This window comes from Neolamprologus brichardi, chromosome 4 (assembly GCF_056152115.1).
Source record: "Neolamprologus brichardi isolate AB-2024 chromosome 4, ASM5615211v1, whole genome shotgun sequence".
Classification (NCBI taxonomy): domain Eukaryota; kingdom Metazoa; phylum Chordata; class Actinopteri; order Cichliformes; family Cichlidae; genus Neolamprologus; species Neolamprologus brichardi.
The window spans coordinates 9,668,986-9,684,286 of NC_142107.1; the positions used below are offsets into that span (position 1 = coordinate 9,668,986).

Consider the following 15,301-nt stretch of genomic DNA (forward strand, 5'->3'; position numbering starts at 1 on the left):
CCTTTAATCACTCATTTTAACATTTGTGATTGTCTAAAGAAATTTTTTTTTCACGGCTAGTTTCAGCACTTGTGTAACTTTACAAATATATGGCGGGTTAACCTAAATGCACATACAGAGGGAGGAATTCAGGAAACATCCTGTGCACAAATCTGTAACAATATATGAAATTCTTTGGCGGATGAGAAACACTCAGTACATAAAAAAAGAGAATAAAATAGCAAAGACGTGGAAAGGGTCAAACTTCCAAAGCCAGCTTCTGTGAAATGATGTCTAACCACAAAACGGTATTTCCAGACGTTTATTTCACATTTCAATGCCCCGGTAAGATCAATGTACAGCCGTGGTGACATTCAGACCTGCTGCAGTGTTACGGTCATAGCAGTTATCTAGATGTGTGTGTATATCTATATCTATATAGAGATATAGATATAGATAGATAGATATAGATTTCTGTCAACAGGAAGAGCTTCTCATTTTATTGCAGAAGGATAGAAAGGTATTGCCTGGCGGTAAAAAGCAATATATTTTTCCCCACACGAAGTGAATGTATCAAATTTTTTTGCCAGTCATAAATACACTCCATTGCAAACATGTAATGGTCCAAAATAAACGGAGAAACACAACTCAACAAACGCATCATAAATAAATGATAACACATTCAAATGTACATGACAGGCAACTCAAAACACAAAAACAAACAGGAGTCTACAAACCGATAACAGCTTAGGCTACTCTGGGATTGTTTGAAGTTCATTTGGTAACCAAGCCTTAGCCCTTCATCATATCCCACCTTTTTAGGTTTTATCAGGCTGCTGTGGAGAAGAATTAAAAGCTATTGCTAGATCCTGTGACATCCAGTAGCCAAAGCTTAGTAAGAGCAACAACATGCGCTTACTTTTTTCTCTGTTTTGTCATCAGTGAATATTGACTTCTGATTTCTGCCCGGGAAACAAGCCAGCGAGTAACATTCATCCATCGATCAAGTTTCAAATCCAGCCAGTCCAAACCCATGGGTGTGATTGTGCATGTCCCTTTACACGAAGGGATAGGAGTTCATTGAAATGGTCTGAGGAGAGATGCTGTGTATAGATCCAGGCACAAACAGGGCTGAGGAAAAATGACAAGAAGGAAACGGGAGACAGAGAGAGAGCTACACGCTTGTGGCGCTGCCGTTCGCTTGAGTCGGACGCTGCGGGTGGACCGGGCTGCGCGATGGTCCGGCGAGAGGAGGGTGAGGGCCTCGAGGAGCCTCTGCTGAGTTCCCCCTCACACTGGTGTGCTCCCATCCTCCCTGGAAGTCAAACACACGCAAATGATAAGAAATACTAGAAAAAGCTTAAACAGCTTTAACTGTTTTTGAATACTTGCATGTGATTAGCAGCACCTGGCTGCTACTTACGCACTTGATTCCTATAGAAGAGGTAAAGTTGGACTTTTCCAGAGTTCTTCTGCATTTTGGTTTAGATTTTGTTAAATAAATGAAAACACTGTGTAATTTGTTGTTGTATTTACCTTATTTTAAGACCTTGTATCTACCAGATAGATTTATTATATTGTGAATATGTACATCTTTAGAACTGAAAGCGGGTGTTACTTCATATTACCCTGACTGTATATATTTTGCTGGTTTTTAAAGTGCAGTTAATTTTAACCTAATTATTAGACAATTAAAAAAGGGCTTAACTTCAAATCTTAACGCTAAGTTTGAAAGGTGCCTTTTGCCAATAGCCTGAATTCTTCAATTCAAGTACGGAGAACATGATGGCCCTGCCAAAAGCTTCTGCTTATGTTGATTTAAGGCTTGATTCATAGTCCTGTGTTGGATCCCTGCAGAGCTTCTCTCTCGGTGTCACTGTTTGCATACAGAATATACTTCTCCATCAGTGTGTCTGCCAGCACGAGTGAACCTGAGCTGATCATCTTGCACTCTGAGCTAATAAATAGGGAATATGATTTAATTTACACTGGCAAAATACTGGCTGTTGCGTGAGCTCTGTTAAACATTTGTTTGACAGAGCTATTACCCCTCTGCTAATCATTACACTGTGTTTACTCGGCATTTGATTTTTATTGGCAATCATACCTACAGCGTAGATTTATCACAGTACTATTAATCAAGCTTGAGTGGTTTATGCTCTCTTATGAGAGCCACTTTGCCTCCGTCTGATTTCACAGAGCTACATTGAGGTTAAAAAATATGTGAAAGTCACCCTTTTGGTTGTTTCTTCACTACAGCACCGCATGAGTATCGATCTGCAGATGAAAATTGTTAAAAAATTCATTCTTCTACTGAGATCACTCCTGATCAGGCTTCAGTGAACAGTAGACTAATCAGCTGAAGGGGCTGGATGCATCTCACATGTCCTGTGTCAGAGTTTTGCTGGATTTTTTTTTCTTACTGTTTCTTACCACAGGAGTCCCAGTTTCCTCAAAGTTTTTAGGGACACACTGCACACTATGCTGTGATAATAGCTTTTTGGGAATCGTTTTTTTTTTTTTGGTTCTAGGATACAATATAATAATATCTTTGGCATCTTTCAGTTTCAACTGAAGAAATGGGAACAGTTTTTGCAACAGGTATCAACTAGGAGCTCACCCCTATCCCATAGTCCCAGGACAGGCCCTTGGGCTGCATGGGTCCCACACTCGTCCTGTGGCAGACGGCTCCGGGAGTCTCAGCAGGGAAACCTGGAACTCCGTCTGCTATGATCCACACCTGGAGAAAACAGCATCGCTGACACAAACTCCAGCCTTACAACATGCAAATGTAGTTATTGATGGATAGACTTCTTGTTTTAAGCCTTCGCTTGAGTTTATTTAGTGTTTATTACACTCAGCTAAGTCTCTGGGGTGATGGGGCTTTTCAGACTTTGGTAACTGAATGCTAAAAACATATCTGTTTAGATGGGCAACTGGGTGATATGAATGCAACAGGTCTGCTATTATGTAAAGTTAATTTGAATTCTCTTAATGCTTTTAACTCCAGTTTTACTATAAATGCAATTTATTTTTTTATTCCTTTTAATGTCTTTTAGATTCTGTTTTACTTTTAATTCCATTACAGCTCGTTTGCTTCTGGAAACTGTGGTAACACTGACCTGGTCCAGCGGCCCCACAGAAACCTTGGTGACATTGTTGGAGATGAGCTCCCAGGCGGAGCCCTGTGGGTAGCTGGGGGTGAGGCCCTGTCTGTACCACAGGTTACCTAAGTGACATTAATAACATTATTAACAGAAGGTATTGCCATTTAACTCATGTTCTCGCATTTTAATAGACATTGGTCCAATAAAACATAATATTGCTCACTGTTTTCATCCACAGCAAAGACAGAGGTCCGCCCAACAGAAAGCTGTCTGAGGGTCTGTCTCAGGGGGGAGGGGATGTGGTACCAGCACTCTCCTGCAGAGAGACAAAAGCTCTTGAAAAATAGACAAAGTCTGGCTCTCTTTGGTTTCTCACTGGTTATATTAGTCGATGCATGCACTCACATCATAAATCATTTAACTTTATTCTCTTTTCCTCCAGAACACATTATAACTTTATGACTTATATATATGATTCATTATGAGATTTATAAATTTAACTGACCTGCAGGGTTTTGTGGGGATACTGATCCTCTGTAGAAGACAGCTCCATCCTTGGCAATGGCCCATACCTGATTGGCTCCACCAATAGAGATGGACTTAAAGGGCTGGTCAGTGCCCACGTGGAGCCACGAGCTGCCCTATGTGGTCAGACCCAGTGAGGTTAGAGATGGTTAGAAGTGTGAAGTAACTACCTATAAAACAGATCCTCAGCACGTTTCTCACCGCAGGGTTTTGGAGGCTGACTCCCAACCGACACAAGACATCTCCCTTGTCACTGAGGGCCCAGACAGGGACCTGCTCCATTTTGCTCTGGGCCAGGCATGGCATCAGTGAGATGTCACTCAGGCGGATGGGTGGGACCTGATTCCATGGAGCTTGCAATGTGATCTTACACTTCCTGGGTGTGGATATGTTATTGTTAAGATGCTGCAAAAACTGAGCGCTACAAAATCCCAGCGATGCGAAGTGTGCTCACCTAGTCCATCGTCTGCGCCTAACAAAGTCTTTCATGGTTTTGTGGCCATGAAATGTCCTGTAGAAAACAGATGAGTCAATAAAAGGGAAGGACTTCTTTCGAGACACCCTAATAAAAACAAATAAAAAAGCTTACGTACGTGGGAAAGTCTGCAGCATACTGCCAGCCTTCTTTGTCCGTTCCTCCGGGGACGCTGTAGTCCACGGCCCACTCTGACACCTGAAACAAACGTTCATGGCAGAGAATGCCAGTGAGACAAAAAAAATGAATATTTCGGAGGAACCAATTCCTCGGATTCTACCTACCCAGGACCACTGAGGGGAGGGCGGGTATGTGCTGCCTTTGATGCACTCCTTCAGGCCGCTTTCATCGCTCCACATAGGGCGGTCTGTAGGAAGCCCTCTGGAGGAGTAAATCACAAAGGAATGGTGTAAGGTGGCGAGAACAGCTGCAAAGCTTAAAATAAAGTGCAAAGACTTAAAAACTGTAAAAGATGGGGTGGGGTGTGTGCGGGGGGCTACCCTACTTGTCTGTATATCCAGTCATAGGGTTCCATCTTTGATTCTCATACACATGCACACTCCTGACGTCGGTCTGCTGGTGCATCTGAACGGCACCTCCTGCAGAAACTAAGACACATTAAAGTTTCATGCAAACAAGGGAATGAATATTTATGCATGTGTATCTGTGTGTGCTTCTACAGTGGCAACAGATGGAAGAGACTTTAAACTATGCTCAAGCAGCTGCACATCAAACTAGAACATGCGAGCAAGAAAAGAGCAGACTGTTTTTTTTAGATATTTACATGTTAGTATTTTATTTATTTGGTAACAATCAGTTAGCTGGAAAAAGTTTGGCTTTGCTAAATAAGAACATGTCTTTATTTTGAAGTACTCCTTGTATAGGTGTGGGGACATGGGTAATCGTCTACAGGACATGTTTACCCGGGTTGGGCTGTTGCTCACAGCGCCCACTGTAGACCCAGGCGGTGCCGTCCCACCCGATGCCCCACACCAGCCCCAGACTGTTAGACTCTACACAGCGCAGGTGGCCGTGGATCTGGCGCCAAAACCTGCAGCACCATACAGCGGAAGCACCCAGCGTTAGCTCCAGTATGGTTAGCACAGACTGAAAGTGATTAGATGCTCAAATGCTACCCACTTTAACCAGACAGAGATGTATGTTAGCGTGTTAGTGAGGCAGTGATTTAAAATAAAAACAGAGTAATGAGAAACCAGGTCAAGACAGTGAGAAAGAATGAAAAGACATGAAAAAGCAGACAGAATCCACTGCTTGGTATCATTCTCACATGAGGTCACAGGCCATGGCATGCGCAGGCGCCTCCAGCGAGAGGGATGGCTCGTGGACCATGATGTCTCCCTTTGATGTGGTGGACCACAGGGCCTGTTTGGACGGGAGACCTGTGATCCCTCGACACTCACAGCAACAGTCAGACAACAGGCACAACTGAAGACACAAAGCAGATCCAGAAACAATGGAGAATCTGATCAGCTTCACTGAAAAATAACAGATGGGAACAACTGTCAAACTGCTTAATGATGCATAAAGCTGTTACCCAATCACTCATATCCTTTTCGCTTTGTGCTGCCAGGACCAGAGGCCACCTCTGTTTGGTCCTTTCGGCAGTGTACACAGCAAAGGCATAGTGGCAGTCCCTGAGCACTGGAACCAGCGCCGTCACTTCATTTATAAACACATGAAGGTACTAAGACACAGAGAATGAACAGAGAGTGACCAAGAGACATCTATCTGTGCTTTCTGTCACTTCTTATGAGACTTTAACCGGTCGCAGCTTAACACAACCGACCTTTTTCTCATCATACTGTGTGTAGTAAACAAAGAAAATGCTGTCCTTTCTGCCATCTGACTTGGTGGACTGCTCGAGAGCAACGCCCACATCGATCCAGCGCTGAGGTTTCCAGTCTCTCCACCAGCGCAGTGTGCCCTTACGCACCCACACCGACTGATGAGAGAAAAGGAGGCACAGATGTAGACACGGACACAGCCGAAGGTGTGCCATGAAAGGAGTGAACATAATGAATCCAACACTTAGAGGAGCATGTTAAGAGACATGCCAAATATAAGCTGTCTTACGTTGCTTCTTTCCAGCGGTTTCTTGGTGATCTCCTCTCTGTGTTCCTGTTGCTGTGGCTGTTTGCTCCAGGCGGCTGACTGGACTGGAGTCAGTGACAGAGAGGTGGTGAGAGGACCTGATGGACAGAGACATAAAATGGAGCAAAAACACAATATCACAATATAAGTACTGTGACGGGTTGTCCATATACCTGCAGGACTAAGCCAGCTAATCTGTGAACTCGCATCCACGTCGCAACCTCCACCGGAAATCCAAGCCCACACTGGTCCTTCCTCTTCCCCCACTCCCCGAGAGCTCTCCAGAGTCCCCAGGGCATAAGTGGCAGCCGCACTGCCATCGCCCGCTGAGGGCCCTGCCGTGTGTGCACCTCGAGCCGCCTCTGCCCCCTCCAGGTCCACGTTCATCCAGGGGACATCGTGCCCTCCGGCATCAGGGGTTTGGAGTACTGGGGCCGGAGGTGGCTCCTCACGCTCTTCCTGCGGCATCTCTGTGATGGACGGTTGCAGCGTGGAGGTTCTGTCACGATCGGACACCAGGCTGTTGATGAAGCTGTCACTGGCAGGAATAAAAGGCTTGGGGGCATTCGTTTGGGGGGCTAAAGGAGCATCTTCTTTTTCCTGTGGAGGCGTAGGTGAGTCAGAGCCCCCTAAGGGGACTACAGAGGGCGCTTCTGCTTCTAAGATGGGGGTGTTAGAAGTGCTGTTTTGAGGGTCGGCAGGACCCAACTCTGAGTCTGAATCAGTGCAGCTCAGAACGGAGCCCTGTGATGCCTCAGTCAACTGCCCGTTGAACTCACAGTCATCCCTGTTAAACAACACACATGCAAACACACACGCAATATTAAGCTTGAATGTGCACTGTACTTGCCAATTAAAATATGCAGTTCATTTATTTATGCACACCTGGGCGGAATAACCTCTTTACTATTGCCCCATTGGGCAGAAACAGGGATCCAGCCATTTCCACTTGGCTCAGATGGGGTGACGCCTATTCTAAAATACAGGCCGCGGTCCTCACCGACCGCCCACACCTAACAGAAGAACAGAGAAAAAAAACAAAACAAATGCTGTAACATAAAAAATAAAAGACGGCCATTGATGTACATGCGATATTTACTTATTGAGTTATTAAATAGTTTTCACTCTAAGTAATCGCAGGAAAGTATCCACTCCTCAATAACACATCAGAAGCTCTAGCAGGACACAGGCAAGTACTACTTTATAAGGCCATATACTGTAACACTGGCTCCTGCCACCTCACACAAGCCATTCCCATAATTGCAACCCTGAAATATGAAATATGGGATACGATGACGATGGCTTGGCCAGCTTCTAATTAGGGAGTCTTCCCCTATGTGAGGCGAGTAGGAATATAGTCTGGGGATATATAAGGCTGGGCCTGCTGGGACATTGGCTGGAACGTCTGGCTGTGCTCTTGTTACAGGACTACAGGCAAGAGAAGGAGGGGGACATGGGTGAGACCGAAAGGGAGGAGGTGCGAGATATGGGTTTGCAGAGCTAGCAAAGTCTTCAGCAGTAAGGCACAGGATCGAAAGCTTTCTGCCTCACCCTAAGACCTGATCTGGTTTGTCCTGAAACCAGATCCAGAGTGACAGTAACGCGAAGCAGACAGAGGTGGTAGCAGTCAGAAGTACAGAAGCTGTGCAGAGCAGGCACCATCTGCAGTGGAGTTTAAAAGACCCAAGCAGCAAGAAAGTTCGAAGAAAATCTTATCCTTAATAGTTCAATTTCACCCACAGGCCCACTTCAGTGGCAACAGCTAACCTATTAAATCCACATTCTAAGCATTTGAGGAATATCTTTTCATATAAGCAGTATTATATTATAAAGTCGACTCGTTCAGCTGTTTATTTAAACCGATGAGCCGCTGATGAAATGTTTCAGCTCTAAGCTCTCCTAACCTGGTCATTCAGTCCTACGTCCACCATCATCATCTCCCCTCCGATGCTGATCCAGCCAGAGCCACAGGGGTTGTGGGAGTTCACGCCACGCCTGAACCACACCTGGATTCACGCACCGACGTTGGGGTCATTACTCAAAAATGTATTTTAGTGCAGTAGCAGTAATTCAGTAATACAGTTTACTTCTTTTTAAATCAAAGCATTTGTTTCATTTCAGTCTCAAGAAAATTGCAGTGACACTGTCAGTGGGCTACAATGCCCTAACATAACTGCAACTGACTAATAACCCACCTTGTAGTCCTTAGTGACCACCCAGACCACACTGACTCCTACAGCCACGTGAAGCGCTTCAATTTCCTTTCCCGGTGATTCCACCTCGAGCCACGACGTGCCTGACAGAAGAAGAAGAAAATGCTTTACAAACCCAGCACAAAGGCAAGCCTTCCTCATAATGAGGACGCCGTCATTACTGAGAAGCTTCCTGTTGAGTTCTCAAATCATCTAAACATGAACAAACCAGATGTGATGTTGATTTTTATCTTTAAAAGGGAGTGAGTCTTCCTAATTCGATACACACTCATATTTTTAAGTTTTTTAAAAAAAATGTTTGCCACTTTCATGCCTTTAAACCTTTACTTTTGATACCGACCTGGAATATGACAGTACTACATGTTGTATGTTTACTATGACTGACAGATGGAAATGCAATGAATTTCACTTACTTACTTTCTAGCTGTGTCATATATCAGTGGGACTGTGTTATAATACTATTACAAAAATGATCATAGCATTTAAACTGCATTATTAATGACTTTCAGAGCAGCTACATAATGATTCCTAACTGAAAGAGTCCCAAAATCACTGAGTGATCCTGTATGAGAGATTGTTGAAGTAAAGAAAAGGGGACCAGAGTGAGACATAATGGAAAATTGTTGAGTAAATGTGAGCTACAATGAAAGCTCACCAGTGGGACTGTCCAGGCTCAGGCCAGTTCGCACCAGCAGGTTCCCATCCCAGAGCAAAGCCCACAGCAGGTCTCCAGGACCAGCTGATATCTGAGCCACCTCCTTGGGCACTTCAACTTCTTCCCAGCTGGTCCCTTCTGGCACACGAGGGTGGATACCCTCTCTGAACCACACCTGCAGGGTAAAGGTAACATCAGCTTCATCATCTGACACACCCCTTCATTTAAAAAGACAGATCCATACCATGTTAGTTGGCTGAGCTCATTCTGGGAAAGATAATAGAGCATCAATTTTAACTTGATTAATCATCAAGTTAGTCACGATTTAACTGGTTCACAAAAAGCCTTATGGTCAAGGACCATATGAAACTATATGAAGTCATGCTGCCCTCTTGTGGCTAAACCTTGGAAGTGGCCTACGCTCAGCATGAGAGCATCCTGTTGCAACAGAATACATCATTTATCTTGAATTGTTTGATTTCATGAGATTTAAATGTGTTTGTGAATGTGCTTGATTAAAGCTTCCACAGCATTGTATTGAGGATGTTGGTAGAGAAGCTTTACACTTCCCTGAACAACACCAGACTGTTTTTAGAGCTCTTTAAACTTTTCAGGAATTTTCTGCACTGCCATAACCTCTTTTTTTAATCTTATGGTACGGTTATTCATTTTAATACACATTTATTATGATTACAGTAAATGGGTCTTACACACACATTGCTCACCTGTCCCTGTTGAGATACACTCCAGAGGTAGGGATACCTTCCGGACTGGTCGCTCATCTCCCAGCCACCACAGCTGATGTCACAGAGCGGCAGTGGAGGTTTCCTGGGATTGTCCAAGGGGATCTGCAGAGGAAGACAAGGCTACTGTGGTAATTCTTTTGCTTTGTCTCATAGTGAAAGTAACATGATCATATAGAAATACAGAATAAATGGAGACTTTTGAAACCTTTGCCCAAGTGCCTTGTGCTATGTATCTTCTGTAGCGGATCCACCGTCTACGACGGACACAAGAATTCCACTTTTTGTCAGGGGAGAAGTTGGCTGGGAAGTCAACAGCATACTCCCAGCCCTACAGAGTCCAAGGTAGTGAGCATGTGATTAAAACTGGAAGTATTTGTTTTAAATATGAATTAAATATTATGAGAAACAGAAGAACAGAGGAAAGACAGGAGGATGTAAACAAAGGGTTTGTATGTGTTTACAAGGAGCAGAGTTATTTCTCACCCCAGTCTGGCTGGGTTCTCCTCCACAGGTGTGATCCACATACCAGTCTCCCTCCCACTCCCAGCTGCGGGAGGGCAGCTGGAAGCTGTGGAGTGGCTGGGGATTCATTCCGGTCACATCGCTCCACGGCCAACGGTCGGTGGGCAGCAGTGTGTCAGTAAAGCCATCCACTGGGTTCCACCTCTGAAAAAACAAACATTTTAAAAAAAAACACAGATTTAGCATTAATCATAAACAGCATCTCCATTTACAGCGTTAAAATATACAACCTTGTCCCACCTGGTTTTCATAAGTCTCCTCCCGGTAGCGGATCGGGGTCTCACTGGGCATCATATTGAGGTAAACATGGTGGTCACAGCCGATGCCCCAGCAGCGCCCCTTCCCTGCAGAGACACGTTTGAGCTCTAGCAGCGAGTCATCAGCACGTTCCCAGCGCTGGCCGGCTGTAGAAAGGCTGTACACTCTGCCGTACACGTCCACGGCCCACAGAAGTGTTATTGGCATGATGGTTCCTGCACAGGAACAAGAGGACAACACTCATCATTCCAAGCTGTGCCTTATATATTGTAAAACTCTCTGCTCATAGCATCGAAAAGCATCCCTCACAAATCACAAATGACTGCATTATTAAAAGTGTTTTATTAAAAAAAAAAATCAATAAATAAATAAGTGTCTAACATATTTTCTGGAGTTTTAGGTTTATATCTGTTACTCAAAAATAATAACATGCAGTTAGGTCTGTAAGTTTTTGGGCAATTACATATTTGTTGTAGTTTTGCCCCTGTATACCAACACTGAGGATTTAAATCAAGTAATCAAGATGTGGTTGAAGTGCAGACAAAATTAGGAATTAGAGTAATTTTTATAGATAGTCCCTCATTTTCAAGGGCTCAGTAGTAAAGAGACAATGCTCAATGCCAGATGAAAAACATGAGCAGATAAAAGATCTGGAGTTGATTTGAACCTGCTGTTTGAAATCTCAATATGAGGTCCAAAGAGATGCAAGTTCAGGCCATTGTTAGATTAAACAATGGATTAAAAGAAGAAAAAAGAAAAGAAAAAGAAAAACCAATCAGAGCGATAGCAAACATTTTAGAATTGCCGAAATCAACAATCTGGTCCGTTCTTAAAAACTGGCCAGTCCTGAAAGGCCACAGATGATGGATGAAGTGGATGATGACAAAATTATTTCCATGGTAAAGAAAAACTACTTCACAACATCTAACCAAGTCTAACCAGTTTAAAACAGGGTGCACAACACTGGTTCCACTCCTGAACAAGGAAGCCAGATTAGACTTTGCCAGAAAAGAGGGCAGTGCTTCAAAGTGCAAATTAATACTAGTGGAAGTGGAAAAACAACCCAAGAAAATAAATATATTTACTTATATTGTTAAATGGTCACTTGACCTCAACACAACAGAGCAGCTTGTCGGTCACTGAAGACAAAACTAAATGCAGAAAGACAAACAAACCAGCAGCGACTGGAGGAATCTGCAGTAAAGGCCTGCCAGAGCGTCTCACAGGAGGAAACAAGGTATTTAAAGGTCAAGCAGTCATTGTCTGTAAAGGTTTTTCACCCAAGTGTTAAAAAACAGTCCTTATTAGTTTGTCCAGTTACTTCTGAGCCTCTGAAAATTGTGTACTATGTAGGGTATAAAAAAGCTGTGTGTCCTAAACAGTTAATGCATTAATTTTACAGTGCAGAGTTTCAGCTGATTTAAGGCTGCACAGTCGTTAATTGCTAGAGTTACCTGGTGGTAAACAAAAACGTAATGGAGCCAACTAAACAGACTCAACTTTATCTTCTGTAAAAACAAACAAACAAGCGAGGAAGTCGACTTTTATATTGAAAAGTTTGACCGGAAGTCTTCCTTTTATGTTGGCTGGCTGGCTTGACCCTTGTGTTATCAACTGATACTAATCCGCTACAGTATACTATGTCAAGGCTATCCATTGAGCCGGGCCCTTTTGTTTGCCTCTCGCATAAACAGAAGTAAACAGAAGGAGCTCATCACATCAGCGTTTTTATAAACCTGCAGTTGTCCAGGTTGAACTTGTTATAGATGACAGACAGCAGTAAAGCTTTACGCAATCACACACAGGAGTTCCAGTAAATCCAGGATCAGAAACACTGCACGGGCTACCGCAGCAGCCTACCTGAATATTGGTATCCGATCCGCGGTTGTCAAGGGAATATCCACAGACGCTTCATGACATCAGGTGCAGCAGCCGATGCCTGTCATCTCTGAGGCCCATGCTGGGACACATTCAAACCCCCATGTTATTAACAACAGACGGGATGTAACGTCTGCTATGCAGCATGATAACACAGTTGATATCTACTAAGATGTGCCGCAAAGTCGGGTATAAGCTGTTTACATCCTCAGGGAACAGGCAGCAGGCAGCAGTCAGCTGGCGTCCCCCCCTCCCAAAAAAAAAAAACGTTCCAACTGTTACTTACGCATGAGGCTCCGTGACGCAGCAGCACCTCTGGGGAGAACAAATAAAGTCATCCATGCACACAGTCGTATTAAATTCACATTCTGGACCACAGGAATCCTCCGTGAAGCTCCCACTCCACAACAGGAAATGGAGGAAGTGCTGCTATGATTGGTTGAAGCTCGACAGGAGCGTGGGATCTCTTTCTCCCATTGGTCGAACACCGGAGCCCATGATATATTTTTTTCCGACCGCTGCAGCTGATCAGCGGGCATTTTTTAATAATTTATTCAGCGCCAGATGAATTATTGAAGCGCGGGCTTGATTACAGTTTGGAATATTTCACCACAAACTCGAGTAACAAAAAATAACTTAACTTTTGAACCCGATGGGATATGTTAAAACCGGCTCAGCACCTTGGACAGGCGCACTTTGATCCAGTAGAAGCTTTAGACAAAGTGGATGGCCAACCCTGGGACAGGCTCAACTCAGCACGACTTCAAAGACGTCCTCCTTTCTGGTTGTAAGAATGCTGAACAACACAGGGGCGTCTTTGGATGGAAAGGAAACCTGCAGAGTGTCAGTATTCCTGCCTGTGCCACCAACTTTGGACTGATCTACCGTCAGTGTTACAGACAGTCTTTACATCCGCCAACACCAGAGTAAAAATAGTCCCCTAAGTTCTACATTCAAAACATTACCGAATTGAGGTTGTAATATATCACAATTATCAAGCAACTGAAAAACGTTTTTTTTCTTTCTTTGAATTACCTCAGTGGTTCCCAACCTGTGGATTGGGCCCACTGTGAGGAGACACAGGACAAAACTAAGGGATGTTAAGATGAGTAGAAAAAAATGAGAAAGAATACATTCATTTTGTGTGTGTACATGTGTTGTTGTTGTTGTTTATGTGAAAGTACTAACTCATAGACTCAATCTGATAAATAAATTAACAATTAATTAAAAGTAGCAACATCCTTTGCATGTACAGTCGTGGCCAAAAGTTTTGAGAATTACATAAATATTGGAAATTGTAAAAGTTGCTGGTTAAGTTTTTATAATAGCAATTTGCATATACTACAGAATGTTATGAAGAGTGATCAGATGAATTGCATAGTCCTTCTTTGCCGTGAAAATTAACTTAATCCCAATAAAACCTTTCCACTGCATTTCATTGCTGTCATCAAAGGACCTGCTGAGATCATTTCAGTAATCGTCTTGTTAACTCAGGTGAGAATGTTGACGAGCACAAGGCTGGAGATCATTATGTCAGGCTGATTGGGTTAGAATGGCAGACCTGACATGTTAAAAGGAGGGTGATGCTTGAAATCATTGTTCTTCCATTGTTAACCATGGTGACCTGCAGTTTAGCAGAAAACTTTGTGAAAACTAATATTTGTGTCACTCTCAAAACTTTTGGCCACGAATGTATTTTGGAACTAGTAAATGTGCCCATCTCTAAAGCACTTTGGGTCTTTTGTTTTTAAAAATCTGCAACAAACTATAAATAAAATAGACATGACAGTGAACACAGAAAGGTTCAGACATTTTTCATAGTGCATGTTTGAGGATAGAAACAAAAATATCGATCCTATCGCGTTAGTATCAATCTGATACCAGTGCTGGTATCGGTAATAGTGATATTTAGGTTGATATGCCCACCTATAATTAGCCTGGTACAAACAACAGCAACACACAGACGACTCACAAACACTGTAAGATTAACTGTACTAACAGCTGGTCCAAGCAGTGTCTGCCAAGTTTTGATGGATGATTAAACCTTTTGTGGTGTTTGGCTCTGTTTGGCTCTGTCTCCTTAGTTTTTCCTCTTCCTGCATGAGGTTCAAACATTGTTACATTATAAACACCAAAACATGTCTGTGCCCACATTCCAACACATTTTCTCTCTTTTTTTGGTGAAACACTATATTTCCTCACACTCTACTGCAGCTGAAAATCAGGGTTAGGGAACCACAGATAAATAGCTTGCTAGGGTGATTAGTTAGCAAGTTAGCAAAGAGATCCTCTGCTCAGAGAACTGCAGTAATTTTAGAGGAGAGACAAGATTTGGAAGATGATGAAGAGTTTTCACAAGTCCTTTTGTCTTTTTTGGATAAGACAGTGCAGACAGATGTGTCTGGCCTACTCACAATGGCCTTAAAATATGAATGAAAAATGAAGTTTGAGTTTTGATAAATTAGCAGGTTAAATGTGTTACATTCAGACATATTCATAGATGCTAATCTGGAAGTGCTTCTAAGCCTTCATCTGGTCAACTTGACTGTTTTATTAGACCGGACATGGTCAGAGTTGCTTTCCCCTCACCATCATTGTCAACAGCTTTCTTTGCTAATTTGTTGCATGAGTTTATAACTGATAAATCACTGAAACTGGTTTACTTGCTAGTGCTAGCTGTGTTTCCACACAGAGTGCAGATTCCAACTGATATTAGAGCACTGAAAGCAGAGCCATCGGCAGCTTGCCTTGAACATTGCTCTCCCACAGGTTTACCATGAAAGAACAGAGGTTTATCCAATGTGCATGCGGAAACCACCAGACAAAAGCCT

At 43.2% G+C, this 15,301-nt stretch overlaps 1 protein-coding gene across 3 annotated transcripts; it reads right to left on the reverse strand.

Annotated features, from left to right (window-relative positions):
* Window positions 1–290: 290 nt before the first annotated feature.
* On the reverse strand, window positions 291–12,877 carry tecpr1b (tectonin beta-propeller repeat containing 1b). Of its 3 annotated transcripts, XM_006791530.3 has the most exons (26): window positions 12,757–12,877; window positions 12,453–12,552; window positions 10,575–10,807; window positions 10,296–10,478; window positions 10,018–10,140; window positions 9,792–9,914; window positions 9,067–9,241; window positions 8,394–8,494; window positions 8,103–8,204; window positions 7,084–7,211; window positions 6,372–6,985; window positions 6,181–6,296; window positions 5,894–6,049; window positions 5,642–5,791; window positions 5,375–5,532; window positions 5,010–5,137; window positions 4,592–4,694; window positions 4,371–4,467; window positions 4,205–4,284; window positions 4,066–4,122; window positions 3,813–3,987; window positions 3,592–3,727; window positions 3,310–3,402; window positions 3,102–3,208; window positions 2,600–2,719; window positions 291–1,294 (listed from the first exon to the last, which is right to left on the reverse strand). In XM_006791530.3, exons 3-26 carry the CDS (start codon window positions 10,797–10,799, stop codon window positions 1,154–1,156), a joined length of 3,591 nt encoding a protein of 1,196 aa, XP_006791593.2. In that variant the 5' UTR covers window positions 10,800–10,807; window positions 12,453–12,552; window positions 12,757–12,877; the 3' UTR covers window positions 291–1,153. The 3 variants fall into 3 exon arrangements, with proteins under 3 accessions (XP_006791593.2, XP_006791592.2, XP_006791591.2); XM_006791529.2 differs by lacking the exon at window positions 12,453–12,552 and having other exon boundaries at window positions 4,592–4,685; XM_006791528.2 differs by lacking the exon at window positions 12,453–12,552.
* Window positions 12,878–15,301: the final 2,424 nt, after the last annotated feature.

What these genes read in the sequence shown, in the direction of transcription:
- tecpr1b (XM_006791528.2), bottom strand. Translation starts at nt 12,808, where the DNA reads ATGACTTTATTTGTTCTCCCCAGAGGTGCTGCTGCGTCACGGAGCCTC. An exon ending in GAGAACCCAGCCAGACTGGG is followed by an intron (nt 10,141 to 10,295) that starts GTGAGAAATAAC and finishes TGGACTCTGTAG; the next exon opens with GGCTGGGAGTATGCTGTTGA. An exon ending in AAAAGGATATGAGTGATTGG is followed by an intron (nt 5,533 to 5,641) that starts GTAACAGCTTTA and finishes TTGTGTCTTCAG; the next exon opens with TTGTGCCTGTTGTCTGACTG.